The 20,265-nt window shown below is 36.7% G+C and overlaps 2 protein-coding genes and 1 long non-coding RNA gene across 4 annotated transcripts; 1 reads left to right on the top strand and 2 right to left on the bottom strand.

The window, feature by feature from the left end:
* Window positions 1–1,196: 1,196 nt before the first annotated feature.
* LOC137715749 (grpE protein homolog 2, mitochondrial-like) lies at window positions 1,197–4,522 on the top strand. 2 transcript variants are annotated; one of them, XM_068455089.1, is made up of 6 exons: window positions 1,198–1,667; window positions 2,355–2,556; window positions 2,644–2,837; window positions 2,978–3,145; window positions 3,513–3,641; window positions 4,146–4,522. In XM_068455089.1, exons 1-6 carry the CDS (start codon window positions 1,530–1,532, stop codon window positions 4,227–4,229), a joined length of 915 nt encoding a protein of 304 aa, XP_068311190.1. In that variant the 5' UTR covers window positions 1,198–1,529; the 3' UTR covers window positions 4,230–4,522. The 2 variants fall into 2 exon arrangements, with proteins under 2 accessions (XP_068311189.1, XP_068311190.1); XM_068455088.1 differs by having other exon boundaries at window positions 1,197–1,667; window positions 2,355–2,837.
* Window positions 4,523–4,622: 100 nt separating this feature from the next.
* LOC137715750 (uncharacterized) lies at window positions 4,623–7,057 on the bottom strand. Its single transcript, XM_068455090.1, has 3 exons — window positions 6,590–7,057; window positions 5,965–6,111; window positions 4,623–5,025 (listed from the first exon to the last, which is right to left on the bottom strand). Exons 1-3 carry the CDS (start codon window positions 6,869–6,871, stop codon window positions 4,882–4,884), a joined length of 573 nt encoding a protein of 190 aa, XP_068311191.1. The 5' UTR covers window positions 6,872–7,057; the 3' UTR covers window positions 4,623–4,881.
* A 124-nt stretch (window positions 7,058–7,181) lies between these two features.
* Window positions 7,182–11,484, bottom strand: LOC137716389 (uncharacterized). Its single transcript, XR_011065666.1, has 4 exons — window positions 11,273–11,484; window positions 11,018–11,041; window positions 8,583–10,513; window positions 7,182–8,114 (listed from the first exon to the last, which is right to left on the bottom strand). It is a non-coding gene; the product is annotated as an uncharacterized lncRNA (long non-coding RNA).
* Window positions 11,485–20,265: the final 8,781 nt, after the last annotated feature.

The following is a 20,265-nucleotide window of genomic DNA, read 5'->3' as shown; positions in this document are numbered from 1 at the left end:
GAACGAATGTGATTGAAAAATTTTCAAAACCCTTACAAAAAGGATCCGGCGAGGATCCTCCTTATTGCGAAAACCTTCAATAAGTTGCCTTAGTCACCTTCAAGTAGGGATAGCAACGGTTCGGTTTGAGGACGGAAATGCTATATCCATCCCCATAACCACGAAAATTAACCATACTCATAACCGCAAAATAACCATCGGGGATTATCCATAACCATATCCACGGGGTAACGGATTTTCAATCGGTTATTGGTTATATTCATCTTCGTAAAAAAAAAAAAAAAATATTCATCCAATTAACGCACTATAAATTTTAGTAGATACTAATTTTGCCATTAAATAGTCACATCCAATTACAAAAAATATAACAATATATGAAGTTGTTCATGATAAGCCAATATGATAAATTGGTCCAATAAAAAAGAAAAAGAGGACAAAAACAAATACGAATGGAAGATAAAACATGTAAACTAAATATATAACAACAAACAAGAAGACAATTATTGATTTAATTTTGCATAATTCTATGGGCTCATAACATATGCAATAAACTCAAAAACTGACGCTAATTGATAATTTGCATGAATCAAATAACATGAAAAAAATGAAAGATTACCTATTGAGCTGACAACATGCACCAATTTCTTGACAATGAGACTCTTGAAGAGAGATGAATTTGATAAACTTGGAACATTTGATAATTGATATATGAAATGATTCAATGAATTAATTTGGTTGAGTATAACAATAAGAGTATTGAATTGATGAGGTTGTTGGTATGCCTCATGTATGATGCTTGGTGCATAATAAAGATAGTATAGGGTTTGATGCATTCATAATGAATTAGTACTATGGGGATATGAATAATTGAATACGTTGTGTGCATAATTCCAAGACTTCCAAAGGCCTAATTGAATATAAAAAAATATATATATATATCAAATATATATATATATATATATATATATATATATATATATATATATAATATTCGGATCGAATTCGGGTACAGATATAGATTGGGTACCCCTATAACCATATCTAAAACCATAACCAAATAAAGTTCACGGTTTTTCCCCATATCCAAACCATACCTGAATTTTCATATCTAAATCCAATCCATTCGAACGATTATCCACAATTATCAGATTTAACGGTTATAATTGTCATCCCTACCTTCAAGCCACTTACGAAGTTGCGACCGAATATCGGGAGCGCCACCCGAAAAGCTTCTGGAGTCTTCTAAACCCGAAAGCAAAAGCCTCTCCTCAAGAACCCAATTGGTGTTCTGACGGAAACACCCTCCCCAAGACGACCAAAATATTCCCATCCGGAAGGGTAATTTCGTCACCCGGAAAATCCCACCGGCAACAACCTTTGTTTCGTGTCTCTGTTTTTCTTTCTCTCCAAGCACAACATTTTTCACTCACTTCCCTTCACAAACCCCTCCCCCTACAAGGCCACCGCAGTCTCTTTCTCTCTAGATTCCCAAATTTTGATTCCCATTTTGCCCCTCGAATTCCCCAGCCATGTTCGTGCCCAGGGTTTTAGCTCGGGCCTCGAGGACCCTCCCGAGGAGCGCAATGCTCGTGGCTGCTCCACAGAATCATCACTTGCCAATCCTGTGCAATCAGTCCCATTCTCTGATCCACGATTTTTCCTCCAAGGTGCTGTAAAATTCCCCTTTTTGTTCAATTTTTCTCACTAGGGTTTTGCTAGGGTTTTAGGTTTTCTGCAAATTTCACCAATTTAATTTGGTTCCAATTCCCGTTCCTTGTTATCTAGCGCCAGGGTTTTATTTAATTCATTGTTCTTAGTCATGATGATGGTTGTATGATTTTGGATTCCAAGTTTTTTTTTTTTTTTTTTTTTTTTGAATTTATTTTTTTATTCTGTTAATATTTGGTTTGTGATATATAGTTAAATAGTTTCAAATTTTTGTATGAGAAATTAATATAGGCTGTTTTTGCTAGTGGATTTTGAATTAGTTGATTAGTTCATTTGTTCTGTATAATTGGCACCAGATGATATTTTTTTCAACAACATAATTTGACTTCAAATGATAATTAATATCATATAACCTATGATATAGATATCCAAACCTAAGTTTGTGTCACCTTAATTTCTATGCTTATTTTCAAATCTGTTAACTTTAACCAACAATGTTAATTTTTTGTAGTTTTGCCCTTCAGTCATAGTTATTTTGACTTTCTGCTGGCCGCTGAGTATGAGGTTTCGTTTACACTGAGGGTTGAAGCAAACAATTTTGTATTCTGTTGGAAGAGCTTAAAGCATACATAGTTTGCTCAAAGTGGTTTATTTGATTATGTTTCTCATTTGTTGTCAAACAACAGATTGTTCCGAGGCAGGTGTCCCTATTGCATCATGCAACCCCAACTTCTTCTATGTCTCAAATATTTGGGTTCTCTTCTTCTGCATCGCCACAGCCTGAAAAGGAACATGGAACTGCTGTAGAGAATGGTGGTGCTTCAACAAATGGAGAGCCAGAAAAAGCAAGTGGAGATGCGAAAGTTGCTGATCAAACGAAAGAGTCAGGTTATATTTCAGATTCCCAGTCTACCATGTCTCCGCCTGTCAAAAGAAGGAGAGGAGGTACTAAACGAACTGCATTTTCTGATTCAGATTCAGAGAGTGAGGGTGATTTAACTATGGATGACCTGGTAAAACTTGTGACTGAGAAGGAAGATCTTCTGAAGGAGAAACATGAAGAATTTAAGAAAATGCAAGATAAATTCCTCCGAAGTTACGCAGAGATTGAAAACGTCATGGAGAGAACAAAGCGTGAAGCAGAGAATTCAAAGAAATTTGCCATACAGGTCCTGGTTCCTGTCCTCAGAAACTTGTTATCTGCTTCTCTTTTTACCTCGTTCTTGTTTGCACGCTTGGTCCTTTTTTTTATCGAGAAAAAAATTTGTCTGAGGTCCAACTCTGAAGAGTTTCCATAAACATGTTGCAGAATTTTGCAAAGAGTTTACTAGATGTTTCAGACAATCTGGCCAGAGCTTCTTCAGTTGTCAAAGAAAGTTTCTCAAAACTTGACGAGTCCAAGGACTCTGGTGGAGCATTCCCACTTCTGAAAACACTTCTAGAAGGTGTTGAAATGACCGAGAAACAACTTTTAGAGGTACACTGTTTTCATCACTAATCATAATCACTCATTGTATTCCTTCAAGATTTGGGTGGCTTTATAAAGCTGAGATAACATTGTTTTAAAGGTGTTGGATGCGCATTCTGTTTCTCATATAGTCAAAACTCGAAAGTGAAAATTATGTCAGCATGTTTTGCTGTTTTCTTTTCATCGCAAATAGATTATACCGTTTCCTGTTAGTCTCATATGTTTTGTGTCAATCACGCTCATTCTCGCATGTTGTATTTTCTATTTCATGTTCCATTTTGTGTAGTTGTGTACTGGACCTACTGGTTAATGGTTTTGTTAGCAAGAGTGGAAATTAAATACAGAGTTATAACGTATAAATGCATTTTGCCTTCAGGTATTTAGAAAGTACGGAGTAGAAAAGTATGATCCTACAAATGAAGCATTTGACCCAAACAGGCATAACGCAGTATTCAGTTTACAAGATGCTTCCAAGCCTCCAGGCACTGTTGCGGTGGTTCTCAAGGTACAAAATATATAATCAATTCTTTTGCATTTCTTTTCAAATGAGAAGGAAATTTACTACTGCTTGGCATTAGTAGTAGTACTATAAGTTTACAAGTTGGAAGCCCTGGGGTGACACTTTATGTGCTGCGATTGAAACTCCAATGGACATCGTGACATCTTACAAGTTTGAGATAAAAAATTTTGGAATTTAATAAATATGTCCTGTTTCTCTCTACTAGAGTAAATCCTCAGTTGAAAAAATGGCATGAGCTTGATGTTGTTAGAAAACCAGCCATATTCAAAATTTACTTTCGGAACATAGCTTTTGGAGGCACATCAGGAATGTGACTATTGAAAGAATCCAAACAGTTGCTTGACTCTTTAGGTTATACTATATTGTTCAAGTAAATAGGCTTTTCCTTACAAGTCTGTGGGTAGAATTTAATTAACGTTTGTTAAAATGATTAAGTTACTAGAGCACTAAATGCACAAGTAAATACCCTGATGCGATTGTGTATTGCAGGCGGGATACATGCTTCATGAACGAGTTGTTCGGCCAGCTGAAGTTGGTGTAACTACGGAAGCGGAGAACAACGCAGACAATTAAATGGCAGCTAACAAAATTTTCCAAGTTACGGCTTCGCAGTGCACCAGATAAAGTTACAATTTTTTTTTTTTCCGCATATGTTTGAGAAACTTGAATAAGATTAAATCTTATTCCTGTGACTTAAAAAGAGTCCATAAACTTTATTTTCCAGCTTGACAATTTTTTCCACCCAATCATTTATATTAGTTTTGTAATATATTCTTCTTGTTATGAGTTTTCGAGAGGTTCAACTTTTGAGCTTGTTGATGGTAACCAAGATTAAACATTTGCTTCTGCTTTCCGTTTTCGTTGTACTGCTGGAGCAGTGTGGTTAGTTTTTCATGTTGCAGCTTCTGGATTCTGCCGGAGCAAGAGTTTTTAAGAAACCGTGTATTCTTTGTATGTACAGAATCAAAACGACCACTTAAACCACGAAACCTTAAACCACCCTCTCTTAAACCACCACTTAGACCCATACAGAGAGTGGCTCATAGCTACATGGGGAATCTTTACAAACAGTCGAGTCGAACACTCAGAAACATCATGTGCTCGTTGATCATGTACTACTACTTACTAACCATATATGAGATGGGATAATCCACAAACTAATCCTACGGCTTAGTTACATACATCATAAGCAGTATCGTACTAAATAGAAATCACACGCTGAGCATCAATCCAACCAAAATCTCTCTGAGCTTCCTTTCTTCATCTGAACCATTAAATCAAGATTGGAACTGTGACCTTTCAAGCCCAAATCTAAATCCAGATGGCTTCTGTTTGAATCCTGCACGCCAGATTGGTTCTCGTCCAACTCCTGCAGCGCGGACATCATCAGGTTAATAACTTATTGCATAGTAAATTACTTTACATTTTCTCCACTACAGCAAGAGCACCCAAAAGTATCCTGGCCTTGTTTGCTTGATGCGGACAAGACAATAACATTATCTTCATCTTCACATTGCTTTGAGAGAGTATCATAGTTGCTAATGGTGTTGGTTCCTAAAGTAGTTTCATATAAAACCTCGCATGCTTATATAACCCATAAGAGTTGAAAGAGTTGAAAGATATTTGATTAGTGGCGAGAACCATGACATTAAAGTTTATCAAATCGAAAAACATATGAGCAGGGAGTTTGATATGATTTTGGATGGCGACTATCAGCTCTCAGGGGTCAGCTTCCCCTATTTCACCACTCAAAAAGGAGCATCTTGCATCAATGAAGGTCTTGACTTAAGTGCTATAAAGCATCTTGCAGCAACAAAGATACTGAATTTCTAGCGACGCACAGTACAAGATGGGTCATTCTTCCCAGAAAATTTAACCACTATTTGTGTTTGTCTTTTTGTGTGCGTGTGTGGATACGTACCCTGCAAGAAAGAATAGTATACAATACCTGCTCCTCCTAGACCAACACCACGGCCAGATGTTGCAGACCTCATGGCCATAGCACCATGGCCAGTGACTGGTGGTGGGTGTTTATTTTATGCTTTATTTTTATCTTATAATTTCATTTGCAAAAGAACTTCACTGGGAATACTGCGTGATTTCATAGAATGACCCACAAATAATACTCATGGGCTGAAGAAACCAAGTGACAGCCAATACCACCACCCACATGCTCATTCTGCAACGCTAAATATTATTTCAACCTCTAGGAAAGGGCACGAGAACACAAAAAGACATCCAAATGAACAAAAAAAAAAAGAAAAAAAAAAAAAAAAGGATAACTGAGCAGGAGTGCAATAAATCTCACCTCATCTTGTTCCTTCATAATTTGATCAATGTTTGGTTTCCCATGCATGTCATCACTCGGGGTAACTGATTCATCAACCTCACTAGTTTTCTCAGCATCTCCAACCTTTTTCTGAATTCCCATTTTCTGTTCCTCTACCACAGAAAGCTGCACAATGAACCAATCATATGCAATTAACAAAGACCATTCAACAGCATCAAACTTCTATTGTAGGGAATGCGGGAGTCGAGAACTCATATTTCAAAATAGTTCTATTCATGGGATCACGCAAGTTAAACTTTGATGAATGCAAGAAAGCATAACATTAGTCCTCAATTGCAGTGCCATAATACATTGGCAAACAACTCATAGCGATCACACTTTAACAAAATTAAAGCCAGTACACTGTAAACTCATACAAGTTCTTTTCACAAAAATAGCAGCTACAATTCCTATCTAGGTGAATCATAAAAATCCAAACTTGGAAACGCACTATACAGCACAGTCCATTGAAACCTTCAAAGACATCCTCCAAAATAATCAAAAAACCAAAAACAAAAACTCACAATTTCCCATAAACCCTAAGAACAAACACACAGCAATTGAAACACAGATATGCATGTATGCATGTTGGTGATGTACTTACGGGCGTGTAGCGGAACTTCCGGCACGGGGGCTCATCCGGAGCGGCGGCAGGTTCGGCGGGGGAGTTGGCGGGAGAGATTGGGGTCCAGCGGCAGAGGACGAGGCGAGAGCTATTGCCGTTGTTGTTGGATTGGGAGTGAGGGTTTTGGTAAGTAAGGGAAGGGGATGAAGAGGACACGTGGACCCACCTCTTCTTCCACCTCCGGACGGGGCCGTTGAAGACGGTGGTTGTCTGGCCATACCTAGAGGACGCCCTGCCCAATCTCGACCCGAGTCCTTCCATTTTCGACCCGCTTTTTCCTTCTTCGGCTCTCGAGAGTGACTGAGCCAGTGTGGGTGACTATTTCAGGTACGAGGTAAAGAGATGGAGATGGTTTGTTGCCTCGTACGACCTCGTTTCCATGTTCTGTTACAACGTTTTGTTGTCAAACACACGCGACGGGCGACACCGTTCTGCTGACGGTTAGCAACCGTATTACTCCCCCCTCTCATTTGAAAAAAAGGTACGCTTAGTGTACCATTATTTGTACTATCCTCTAATAGAAGAAAGGTCCGTCAATGCATATGAATCATTTTTCTATTAAAAAGATAATACAAATAGATGGTAAGTATAATATTTTTGTTTGAAAAATGATCACCACACTTCTTTTTTTGTTTCTTCATTTCTGTTTAATTTTGTTCGTTATTTTTACTAAATTTATGGAGTAGGATTCTCCTCCATCCAAATCCCTCTTCCTTTCTTCTCCTCCTATTTGAACAGTTACGGTTAACTCACGTCAACATTTTGTGTTAATTTTTAATAGCCAGAAAAAGACAAAAAACAGTTTGTGAAAAGAGGGGAAGAAAGTGGATGAGAATATGATGGGAGAAAATTCTACTCTTAAATTTATAAGTATAGTTACGGTGAAAAGTCAAGGACCAATTATGAGTCTCGTTGATAAATCTTATGTCATGCGACGTAATTAAATTGATTGAAAATCTCATGGAATGATCAAATATTGCAATGCTTTGTTAAGGTTATAGATCCTAATTGACAAATTTTAGTTTATAACTAGCTATAAATACCGTGCGTTACTACAAGTTTTAAAACACGATTAAATTGTGTTGAAAGACTTGAAAAATGAATTTGGAAAATAGCAACAATATTGATAACAAATAAATTGGAAAAGCTTTGCAAACAAAAGGTTAAATTTTGTGAAATTAGGGACAAACATAAAAGTTTTCAATTGCATTATAGCAGTTAGAACTATGTTTGGATCAGCACCATCATATTTACATACAAAAATGAGCAGATACTTTCACTTAGAGATACAAAAAATATGACAGTTATATATGATGCCTTAATAGTTCCATATGTCCTAAAAACTAAACTAGCTTCTGTACACAAAAAATTAACAAATGCTGGTATATGGAGGTCTGGGAAATATTGTTGAAGATATGGTAGCAAAAAATGCAAAATATCCTTCAACAGAGCAGGAAAAGTGTTGTTGCAGCAGTTTCATGACTGTTAACATTGACAAACCAAGCTGTACAGACAGAAAAAAGAATGAAAAGCATTTAAATAGTGGTTAGAGTTATAGTGATGCAGATGTGAAGGAAAAAAATGACCAAAATGAATGCATACTTAGTCCTTTTTTGAAACGATGGTATCTGTTTTTGCAAGAGTTGGATGTGAAATTTTTTTTTTTTTTTTTTTTAAGTGATTTGACAGGGATTTCATCAAATTCATTTAGGTCAACTTCTGAAACTTCTTCTGCTTCACTGTTTTAAATGTGTATACCAAATGAGTACATTTGATTGAACAAAAAAGAGAAAATGTTGCCTAAACGTAATTAATTGTATTGTTCATTTGGAAAAATTTTCTTTTTAAAAAAAAGATGTCCAAGAGGTATATTTCAAACAAATCAAGATCAGTAGAAGATATAAATTTTTGAAGACACAGAAGCAAAAAGAAAGCATCAGATTTGATGATAGCATGGACGTCGAATGCAAACCTCTGTTCACTGCCAGTAAAAAGGGATATTTTCACAGATTCCCTTTTTTGTTTATGTGATTGATCGCTTGTTTCAGGTGGTAAGGTCAAAGATGATACAGTAGTGGATGATATTGTGCTTTCTCTTGCTAGCATTTGTATTGGTTTGATAGCTGAATTGTCAAAGACATTAAAAATTAGCAAATCGCTCGAGTTGAAACTGTTCCTTCGATTTCCAAATCACAAGTGAAAGATCTTCTTTTGATCAATCAATCTCAAAAACTCATTCGGCAACTGCTGTTGATCAATCAATCTTTGGTTCAAGACTAAATCTTTGCAAGGCATACCAAACAGTTTTTCTCCAGACTTGCCAATTTTCAAAGCATTGATTTCATTAGTGCTATCTTCAAGAATTAAATTAACTTTACACCTACATTTAAAAATTGAATTGCATCAGTTTTTCATGCTTTATAACTCGTTGGTCACAAGTAGAGTAATAAATTTGAAACAATAGAGGTTACATATCTGAACCAATCTTTGATTTGTAAAGAAAGGGCACAGTGCCAAAAATGAAAAAAAAAAAAAAAAAAAAAAATTGGGAAAACAATATACTTGTATATTAAACATTACCAAGGTGTTGGTATCTGGTTAGGGTGTTTCTGACAAATGAGTTGTCCAGTTGTTGGATCTTTTTGCATTTGCTTGACACAATTTGGTCAAGCATTATACCACCAATTATAACGTGTGTCAAAATGTTTGACTGATGCCTGACACAGGAATGTATCATTCTGTAAAATGTTTTGTAACACATGTCGAGCAGAACATTTTACAGAATGATACATTCCTGTACTTTGCCAAGTGTATATAAAAGTACTTTGCCAAATCAGTGAACATATTACTATGAAATTAGCAATGGTGTTGCGAAGATCATTCGTTAATTCCCTTAAAAATAGATTTTTGTATGAGAAACTCCATGTTGTTACAGAAACAGAACACCATCATATGCGACTTTCATTCCAAAATTTTCAATGTTGGACATCGCAGACAGAACACCGTCAGAAGCCCTAACTACCAACTTACATAAACATAAAAAACACCTCACCCAACCTGAGGCATAAATTCTGAAGGACCCACCCCTATATACGAACTTAAAATTTCATTTTTTTAAGCTTTAACCAAAACCCATAACTCATGCGTCTCTTTCCTACAAATAATTTGAAACCCATTATTTTTAACCTTAAACATTTATCGTGCTGAAAAATATCACTTAAGCATCTTAAGCCAAAAATGAAAAAGATAGGCCAACACCAAGAGATCAAACTACACTATACACCACGATAAATCCATAATAGGTCCTACGTGCAACACAAATTTTCAAGTCAAAGTTCCTTAGGCTTTTGATAAAGCCAAATTAAGCTGTTCCAATTAGTGGTAAAAACATATTAAGCACACAATTCCCAATATTACCAAGAGCAAGCAACTCTGGTAAAATTGAGAAAAAGAAAAAAAAAAACCCCAAATTCTAGAAACTAAGAAGAATTCGAACTTTATATGGAAATTGAAGGTTTACATGTAGATAGGCAGCAGCAAAAATAAACGGAATGAGGAGAGGCGAGTTGAATATCATTAACCACGATTTGATTCCAATTAACAAACAAAGAAAAACAATCAAATTTCAATGGTAATCACATGACATTCTCCATCAATTGAATATCATTAACCAAGATTTGATTCCAATTAACAAACAAAGAAAAACAATCAATAACATCTTTCATACCTCTAATAATGTGACACATCCTCAAAAGGCGCTTGCCTGGGTTTGAAATAGGCACACCTTGTTTTCTAGCTTATTCGTATACTTCACTTTTCTCTCATTTTACCTCAGAGTAAATTGCCTATTAGTTAAACACCATTCAAGCATATAAAATCCACAAAAAGTAACCCAAAGAATTCCTACACAGATCAAAAGAAATCCACAAAATTTAGCCAAATGTAATCTCTAAAGATTTTGGAGAACACAGACCAATTTCTCCTAGTTTAATTTTGATAAATGCAAAATAAACACAAACAAGCCGAAAACAGCAAAGCAAAAAAACTTTAAAACAACAGGATCCAAACCTCAAAATCTCTTAAAAGGTAGAAAACGTAAACAAAAACATGAATACACACATATCTCAATTTTAAAAACAAACAAAAAATCATTATTCACCAAGCTCTTCCTATCAAGAAGAAAAACATATCATGGATTCCCAATATAAAACTTCATTCTCCATATATAAATTCAGGGTGTGTGTAAAGCTTGTCACTTTAGATCTTTCATAAAAAAATTTATTATCAATCACATTTTATAGTGTTCAATCAAGACTTAAAACACACACAAAAAAAAAAAAAAAAAAAAAAAAAAAAAAAAAATCTACCTGTGAAAAACCCGCAAAGGGAGAAAGCAAAAACACTCACCTTTACCATACACAGTTTTCAAATCTGTACACAAAAGCACAACACAACCAAAGGTCAGTTTCCAATGAAACGAAGAACAAAACCATAGAAAAATTCCACACGGAACAAAACTGAAATCTCATAACAAAAAACTGAGGACAACAACAAAACCCCCAAATTTTGAAAACACATGTCTAAATAAGAAACCCATTGGTAGAATCGAAAATCAGAGAAAATAAAACCAAACTAATGCACTAAGAAAAGCAAAGAACTCACTAGGAGAATTTAGGTTTTGCAAGTTCAAGATCCATAGAACCCAACCCACCAACCCAAATAAGGTACACCGGCAGACAAATTTTTCCCCAGCAAAGTGACTCCACACCGGCAAAGACAAAGATCAGCAAAAGAAAAGGCACCAAGGGTTCAAAAATGGCAGAAAGCGATACGAAAGAGTGGAAGAAGTTGAGAAAAGGAACAAAGAAAAATGAAACAACAAGGGAAAAAGAAAACAAAAGTAGAAAGAGGTTGACCAGCCGGATGATCGACATGCGTCTAACATGGACAAAATCGGGATTTTACCACCCTAAACACCATAGAGAAGAACAACATGAGGAAAAAGCGAGGGGCAAAAACGTCCACGCATTGGTCATCCACAGTGACCACCTGAACTGGGTTTTAGTATACATGATTTGTACTTTTTTCTTGAATACGAAATAATATTGATACTAAAGAGTTGGGGTTGAGCTCAATCATACAATGAGCTTACTATAATAATTTGATATAAAATTCATCCTATTTGAGCATCGAACTTACGACTTTTCCTTGCAAATTAAAAAAAAAAAATTACAATTGACACACCCCGACCCAGAAAGTCCACTTGGACCCTGAATCGAGTTGTGATGGCCGACACCTGGACGGTGGCGAAGCCATAAAATGTGATAGAGTGTAGAAAAAGTGAATAAATTTGAATCTAAAAGTGTCCAAGTACCAGAGTGCGCTATGAGTGGGAGCGAACCCATTTCACACGCGATGTCGGAGCATAAGTAAGGTACAGTAGTGTGGGTAAGAATCATACCCTCAGAAATATCCATCAATACTAAGATTCGCCACAGATTCTTGTCGATACAAACTCAGCAGCTAAAACCTGGAGGGCACCAAACAGAAGGTGTGAGTAAGCAATAAAACCAAGCTTCCCAAAGTTATTACCTCTCTAAAAGTAATGCCCCTAAATGTAAAACCCATATCGTTTTCCATAAGACAGTACAACATATATACATATATCCAAACCATACTCAGAAATGACTAAAACCACGGTTTGCCATCAACTCCACCATACATTAATAAGTAGGCCAAATGAACTAAATCAATACAAAGTGATATATCAGTCAGAGTCATCTAGAATGACATGTACAACTTATCCATATCTCATCAATCATGGCTAGCATATAAGTCGGAGTCACCTACAGTGACATGTACGACTTATCCATATCTCATCAATCCTGGCTAGCATATAAGTCGGAGTCACCTAGAGTAACCTGTACGACTTATCCATATCTCATCAATCCTGGCTAGCATATAAGTCGGAGTCACCTAGAGTAACATGTACGACTTATCCATATCTCATCAATCCTGGCTAGCATATAAGTCGGAGTCACCTATAGTGACCTGTACGACTTATCCATATCTCATCAATCCTGGCTAGCCAATAGCTCAATAAGTATACCTGCACACGAGTCGGAACCACCTAAAGTGGTCTGTACGACAGGACTGGGTGTAAATAAATACGCTCAAGTGCTACGATCACATGAAGACTGGGCGAATAATCGCGGGTCACCTACGAGTCGGAACCACCTAAAGTGGTCTGTACGACAGGACTGTGCACCTACCTTGAATCCAAGGTGAGCGTAAGGTGCGGGAGGTGAACATCATGTGAAGGACTGTGCCCTGGCCACGGGTGGGAGCACTAACACCGGGGTGCAGGTTTATGAGCTATACTATATCTCAACACAATCGTACTCACTACCATCACTAACATCAACATGTACTCACCTGAAGCTTACCTGGGTGTCCTGCGTCCACCTTTACACTTGAAAGCATTCCCAATAATTATATGCAAGTATAATACATATGGATATACCATGATGCAATCTAACACTCAACCATGTTGTAGCATTTTCAATTATAAACTATACAGTGAAATGTACAATCAATAACGCTCTACTCCCGAACTACTTATTTTCAGGGATAATTATCCATAATAACCCAATTAACACTAATTAACTAACTAATTCACAAAACTAAAACTTGTCTTTATCAATTTCCTTCGCATTACTCAATTTCCCAAATAAGGCTTTTGTCTCAAATATTTTATGGCTGCATCTAACGTCTCGTTAGACTGCCTACGTACCCTAGACAGGGATCAAGCCATTCGTAGTTCATATAGGTACTTCAAGCATTCACAATAATTATACGAAGGTAATATACCTAATCAACTTAAAAGTGTCAATAAAACTCTCAACAGTATGTACGATAAAAAGGAAAAGATCCACTCACCTGGAGTCCACGCTATGATTTTCTAGCACACGCATCGAGGCGTCCTGAATGATTGGTCCCTGTGACCAATTATCAAATCACATCTCAGAACTCTTATCCGTAGAATATGTAATTCACATAAAACACAACCTCAACGACATTCTAAAATAGTTTGAGACCCATTGACCACAAGTCAACCGTCGATCAAAGATCGACGGTAGGGTTTACAACCCTGTATAACTTGACCCGGAAGATCCGCATATCAGATTTCCAATCCGCAACTCCCAACGATCCACAATATGTTTCTAGAATAACATATTAAATTTTCATTACGATCCAATGGTCAGATCTCCGCCAATTGCCTAAAACAAGTGGCCGTGAACATTTATTTTACTAACTTACAAATCCAATTCGGGAAGATCCGTAAGTCGGATTCCCGATCCATAAATTCCTATGATCTTTAAATATTACGTATTATAATGTATCCAATTTTGGTGACGATCCAACGGTCAGATCATCGATTCACATTTTTATCAAGTAACGTATCGTAACGAATTTAGGTTCCAACTATCAACCTACGTCATTCAAATGACAAAACTGAATTCAAGACATTTGACATAGCCTAAAAATAGCATTGGCGGCCCACTGGCCACGCGCCGCCGCACGCGCCGCCACGGGTGGCGGTCGGCCGCCCCGACTCGCCGGAAAATTCAACTATTTCCAAAAATTCTCAAACTTCACATAAATTAAGATCTCAGTGAGTGGAGCAACTTTCATACCTGCCACGAAGTCCAAAAGTGGACGGAAAATGGTCAATTTTACCCACAAAGCCGGCGGGTGCCTAAAACTTCCCGACGTCGATTCGTCGTCTACGGTGGTCCAACAGGGTCAAGGTTGGTTGGGTTTTGCTCCTGGGATGATGGGATACAAAGCCCAAGTGGTGGCATCGGCCATCGCTTTGCCGATTTGCCGGAAAATAGAAAAGGGTGGCCGGAGCACCATTGATTTTCGTCAACTTTCGTGGCCTCAAACCGCCCCATACCATGGTTAATCAAGGTGGTTCTTGGGTGGGTTTTGTAGAGAGGAATGAGAGCTTCAAGATGGTGGTGGTGGCATCCAAAAACTCCACCGGAGTTGGCCGGAATCGGCCTTGGAAGATGGACCCGCGGTGGGTGCGGGTGGACGGAAACCACCTCCTTTTCTTCTTTCTTTTTTTTTTTTTTTTTTTTTTCTTTCTTTCCTCCCTCCATTTCTGATTTTGGGTTTCTCCCACCAAGTGGGGATTTAATTTAAATAAACACTAAACCTTGAATAACCAATTTCGAACGTCCGTAACTATACCATTATAATCCGGACTCGCAAACAGCTTTCGCCTATACGTTCGTACCAATGAGTACTACGAGGATATGCTAAAAGAATAAGTCACACATCCCTCAAGTCGATGGTCAACGGAAGTCAAAGTCCTTGCCTCTAGGGCAATTTCGTAAATTCACGCTTTTAAAATAAAATAAAAACGTAAATTCTGGAACGGGTTGTCACAACAATTAAAAAGGAATGTATTAGACCATAGCATTAAGTGACAATTCAAATAACTAATGCCATTGTGAAAATTAGGGAATGGGGTGGGTATATTTGGTGAAAGCTTTAGTGTACATAAAATAAAATGGATTAATTACATTTTACACTGTTGAAATCTAAAATAATTTTTAGAGTTTTAATTTTTTTATTTTATTTTACAGCATAAGGTAATAAATTGTATCAATTAATGTCTTTATTTGATCATTTCATTAAATTGATGACATATTAACATGAGACTCTTATATGGGGTAACATGTAAGTTACATTTCTATCATATTGACAAAAAAATTCATCAATTTAATGAAAAATATTATAAATTGACATAATTTAAAAACTTTATGGTGTAAAACGAGAAAAATAAAATCTTATAATTTATTTTAAAATTCACCTCAAGCCTAAAAGTCTAAAATGCAAGTTATTAGAAATAAAATTAACATTGATAAAAAGAAAGAAATAAAATTAACAAATGCAAGAGAGCATTTGTTATATTTAAACATTATTTTCTCTTATATTGCACTTTTATTTGGGTTTTTCAATTGAAGTTTTATTTTTTGGAAATTTGTTAACTTTTATTTCATCTCCCTCTAGTGTGTCTGCAGGGATGAAGGAATGATAAAAGATGTATGCATTTGGGTTTTTGGAGGCTGAAGATTGGGTTTTTGACTAGATATAAGTTTTGTACTATATTATGGGCTAAATTTGTACTTCTTCCTCTTTCATGTATTCCCTATAAACATTGCATATCGAAGATTTAACATTAGTAAAGAAGTTTATTTCTTTAACTGGGACTAAAGTTTTGATTATCTGTTATTAATGCATAGGTCTAATTTTATCGGATCTCCTCAAGGGGAGAAAATCATGAATTTTTATTGACAATTAAGTATAAAAATCTCCGGTAAGTGAGAGGTCTTAGGTTCGATTCTCGCCAAAGGCCAAAGGCGATTTGAACCACATTATTGTTAGCTCATTATGAGGTTAAGCCTACTGTGACATCCCACATCGGCCAGGGAAGTGATCCTTAAATGCATATTCTCATCCTTACCTAGCACGAGGCCTTTTGGGAGCTCACTGACTTCGGGTTCCGTAGGAACTCCAAAGTTAAGCGAGAAGGGGGCTAGAGCAATCCTATGATGGGTGACCCACTGGAAAGTTGCTCGTGAGTTCCCAAAAATAAAACCATGAGGGAATGGTAAGCCCAAAGCGGACAATATCATGTTACGGTGGTGGAGCATGCCCGGGAAGTGACATTTGGTATCAGAGGCTAACCCTGGTCGTGGTGTGCCGACGAGGACGTCGGGCCCCTAAGGGGGGTGGATTGTGACATCCCACATCGCCCAGGGGAGTGATCCTTAAATGTATATTCTCATCCCTACCTAGTGCGAGGCCTTTTGGGAGTTCACTGGCTTCGGGTTCCGTAGGAACTCCGAAGTTAAGCGAGAAGGGGGCTAGAGCAATCCCATGATGGGTGACCCACTGGGAAGTTGCTCGTGAGTTCCCAAAAACAAAACCGTGAGGGAATGGTAAGCCCAAAGCGGACAATATCGTGCTACGGTAGTGGAGTCGGGCCCGGGAAGTGGTCTCACCCCGGTCAGGATGTGACAATTGGTATCGGAGCCTATCCCTGGCTGGAAATGTGCCGACGAGGACGTCGGGCCCCTAAGGGGGGTGGATTGTGACATCCCACATCGGCCAGGGAAGTGATCCTTAAATGCATATTCTCATCCTTACCTAGCACGAGACCTTTTGGGAGCTCACTGACTTCGGGTTCCGTAGGAACTCCAAAGTTAAGCGAGAAGGGGGCTAGAGCAATCCCATGATGGGTGACCCACTGGGAAGTTGCTCGTGAGTTCCCAAAAATAAAACCGTGAGGGAATGGTAAGCCCAAAGCGGACAATATCGTGCTATGGTGGTGGAGCGGGCCCGAGAAGTGGTCCGTCCCGGGCCGGGATGTGACACCTACCCCCTCCCCCTTAGTATAAATAATATCGTTTATTAAAAAAAAAGTATTCCACACATATTCCATGGACAAAGACAATCTATCTACTGTTGGAGCAATAATAGAAAATATGAAAAAATAACAATATAATTCCAATGATAATAATCATAAAGAAATTCACAACATCAATGATACATGAGATTAATATAAACAACTAGAGAAAAAGTTAGAATAACTGACAAACTTGGAGATTGAGGCTTGCATAAATATAATGTCCTAAAGATAGAATTTTGCCCCTACTCTTGTGCTTGTAGTTTGGTAGGCGTCCATCTCTCAGGATTCAACAATCTATAATCCGAAGTCAAAGCACTTCAATCTTCGGACTCTAGCGAACTTTATATATTTCATACTCTCAAGACACGACTCGGAATTTGACAAACGAAGCATGAGAGAAATAAAGTGGGGAAACCCTATTTCTCAAGAGTAAAAATTAACTCTAATTTTCTATATGTAATACCAATGGTTTCATGGATTTATATAGAATCAAATTTCTACTTATTAAAGAGATGTAACTTTTCATCTATAAGTATACATCACTTATCAAGGGAACACACCTAAACAACGTAACCCTTCTAAGAAATTGGTTAACAATATTTTTCATTCAATTATTAAAATTATATATTACAATATTTTATATTATAATATATAATTTCCAACAATCCCCCATATGAATGAAAAATTAGGAAGAATTTGAGAGTACAGGTGGACAAGAGATGCATCGGGAGAGGTGCCTTTTGGATTTGAACCTACCTTAGTGAATATTTATCAGATTTACTTGGTGACGCAGTGAATATAGAATCTTGAACTGTTCACCGTAGTAGTAAACCGAGACAATAAGCAACGCACACCACTAATCTTAATATATTCTGGTTTATACAGTTGTGTTCATTTTGGTCCTGAACAAATTCCGGATTCATGAGAGCTTTAGAGAATTTAGTCATCTCATACTCATAGAAGCGACCCACTTCTACTCTCACATAGTTGACCACTGATTCAGAATAGTCTGCTCTATTCCTCTTATTTATAAGATATCACTGTCATTAAGTATAAATATACATCCTAAAACTTCTGCAGACAACACACTTCTTCCACCATAGGAATGAGATATATAGTGTGTTAACTTCTTTGAATCATGCCCAACCAGTTTGCCTATTGAACTTAGACCATGGGATCTCCAATCAACCAAGTTAGGTTTTCACTTGACTGATTCATTAGTTATGTTGGCTTTAGCCTCATTCTCTTCGATGATCAACTTACTCTCTAGTCAAACCTTTAATAATTGGTATCAATAAGGTTGACTACTCTTATGGTGTGCACTTCCATATTATGAAATTATATTTCATACAAGAGTAGTTGTTTGACATTGTTTGAAATGTCAAGTCCTCAAAATTTATATTAGGACTTAATTACTAAGTAATTTGCTAACAATAAGCACTTGGGTAAACTCCCCCACATTTAAGGTATTTGTAAGAAGATCTCTAAGCTTGCCATACCTTAAACAATTACTCATTACAAGAGATGACAACTTAAATGTCATTCAATTAGTAAACTACTCGTAACCAAACCCTACAATTCTTTCATAATTGTAGTTTCTTTTAATGCTATCATTAAATTGATCACATTTTCCACTTTAAGAAGTAAGGAACAACTAAGATAGGCTTTATTTATCTTTTTAGGCCTTCATGCCTCACTAGAAATTATGAGAAAATCACTTCTTTGCTTTTATTCTTTCCTTGCTCTTACTAACATGCATGACGCAATGGTCATGTCCATTCATATGCGTACTTAATAAGCATCATTATGTCGAATTCAAATCTGCGAAATGTCTTTCGCATTTTCAGTATGGTCTTGTCCTTTCTAAAAGACCCCCACACTTTCATGATTATTTCTTTATATTAATATCACTTTAAATGACACTTAATATCATCTTGGGCTTCTTGTAATTTATAAATATATCACTTCGAAGAAAGCATATTAATGATTTTGCAACATTATTATCACTATACGATAATAATCCAGTCGGTATGTAGAAGTTTACATACTAGCCCATGAACAAATTTAAATATGTCAATGACTAGTTGGAAAGGTCGTATCCTTTCACTGTCAAAAGCAGCACTTCAAATGGAATGCTTTTTCTTTGAATCTCACATGGCAGATTTCAATTTTCAATTCCACCACATTACAAAACCATCCATTTATTAAATAGTTGCATCTTTCTGCGACTTAACCGCCACATGGTTCAATATAAGTCTTGGACCTTCACCCCATAATTAAATAAGCATTTTTTGACGTTGATAGATAACTCATCTAAAATGAGTTCAGTTTATCAGTTTATTTTTGTTGCTTCTCAAAGCCAAATTAATCCACCTTCTGGGTTCTTATCATGACTGAACATGACTTAAGACTAAACCCAATTTTGCATATGCACACATATGCCTGAGTAATTGTTCAATGTCCTTCATATGTATTCCATTCTTTCCATGAATAAATATGAATAATCTGCACTTATCTTATATTCTATGATACCATGGAAGTTGGATTCATATCTTCTACTGGAGTTTTCCAAACTGTTTCAATACAAATTTAAAACAACGCCATTTTATTTGGGTAGTCACTCTTCATCAAGAGCTTTCGCTGACATCTTTATGAATATAAGGGTTTTCTCAACAAAACCCGATTAATCATCCTCATGCCCAATCAAATATTGATTTCAATTGTCCCAAGAAAGAACATTATTGCCCTTTTAGATTTGAAAATAATGTAAATTTTTGAATCAAGCCATTTCACTTAACCTTAACCGTCACCTCCTTTCTAATAAAAAAGTCAATGCCAAACATACTTGCCAGATATTCATGAATGATGCAATTGAATCATGAGAATCGCATATGTGAAACAAAAGATTCATGATTGCAGTGTAACATATATTATCAATATATCCATGTTTTCTCTGAAAGAAACACTTTGTGCATCAGCCCATATGACAATTCAAATTTTAACATGGTGGTAAATAGCCAGAGACATCAATACCCTATCACTGTCATATGTAGAAATATCTATTTATTAATTTTCTTATAATCTCATACGCATGGCAGATTCATTTTAGTGAGAATAACCAGGTCAAGAAGCCATATATGCTGTAACATACTTATGCAGACAATGAAAG

The sequence above is a fragment of the Pyrus communis genome, chromosome 14 (genome assembly GCF_963583255.1).
Source record: "Pyrus communis chromosome 14, drPyrComm1.1, whole genome shotgun sequence".
Taxonomy (NCBI): domain Eukaryota; kingdom Viridiplantae; phylum Streptophyta; class Magnoliopsida; order Rosales; family Rosaceae; genus Pyrus; species Pyrus communis.
The sequence above is the reverse complement of the archived record's forward strand: the minus strand, read 5'-3'. Positions and strand labels throughout refer to the sequence as shown.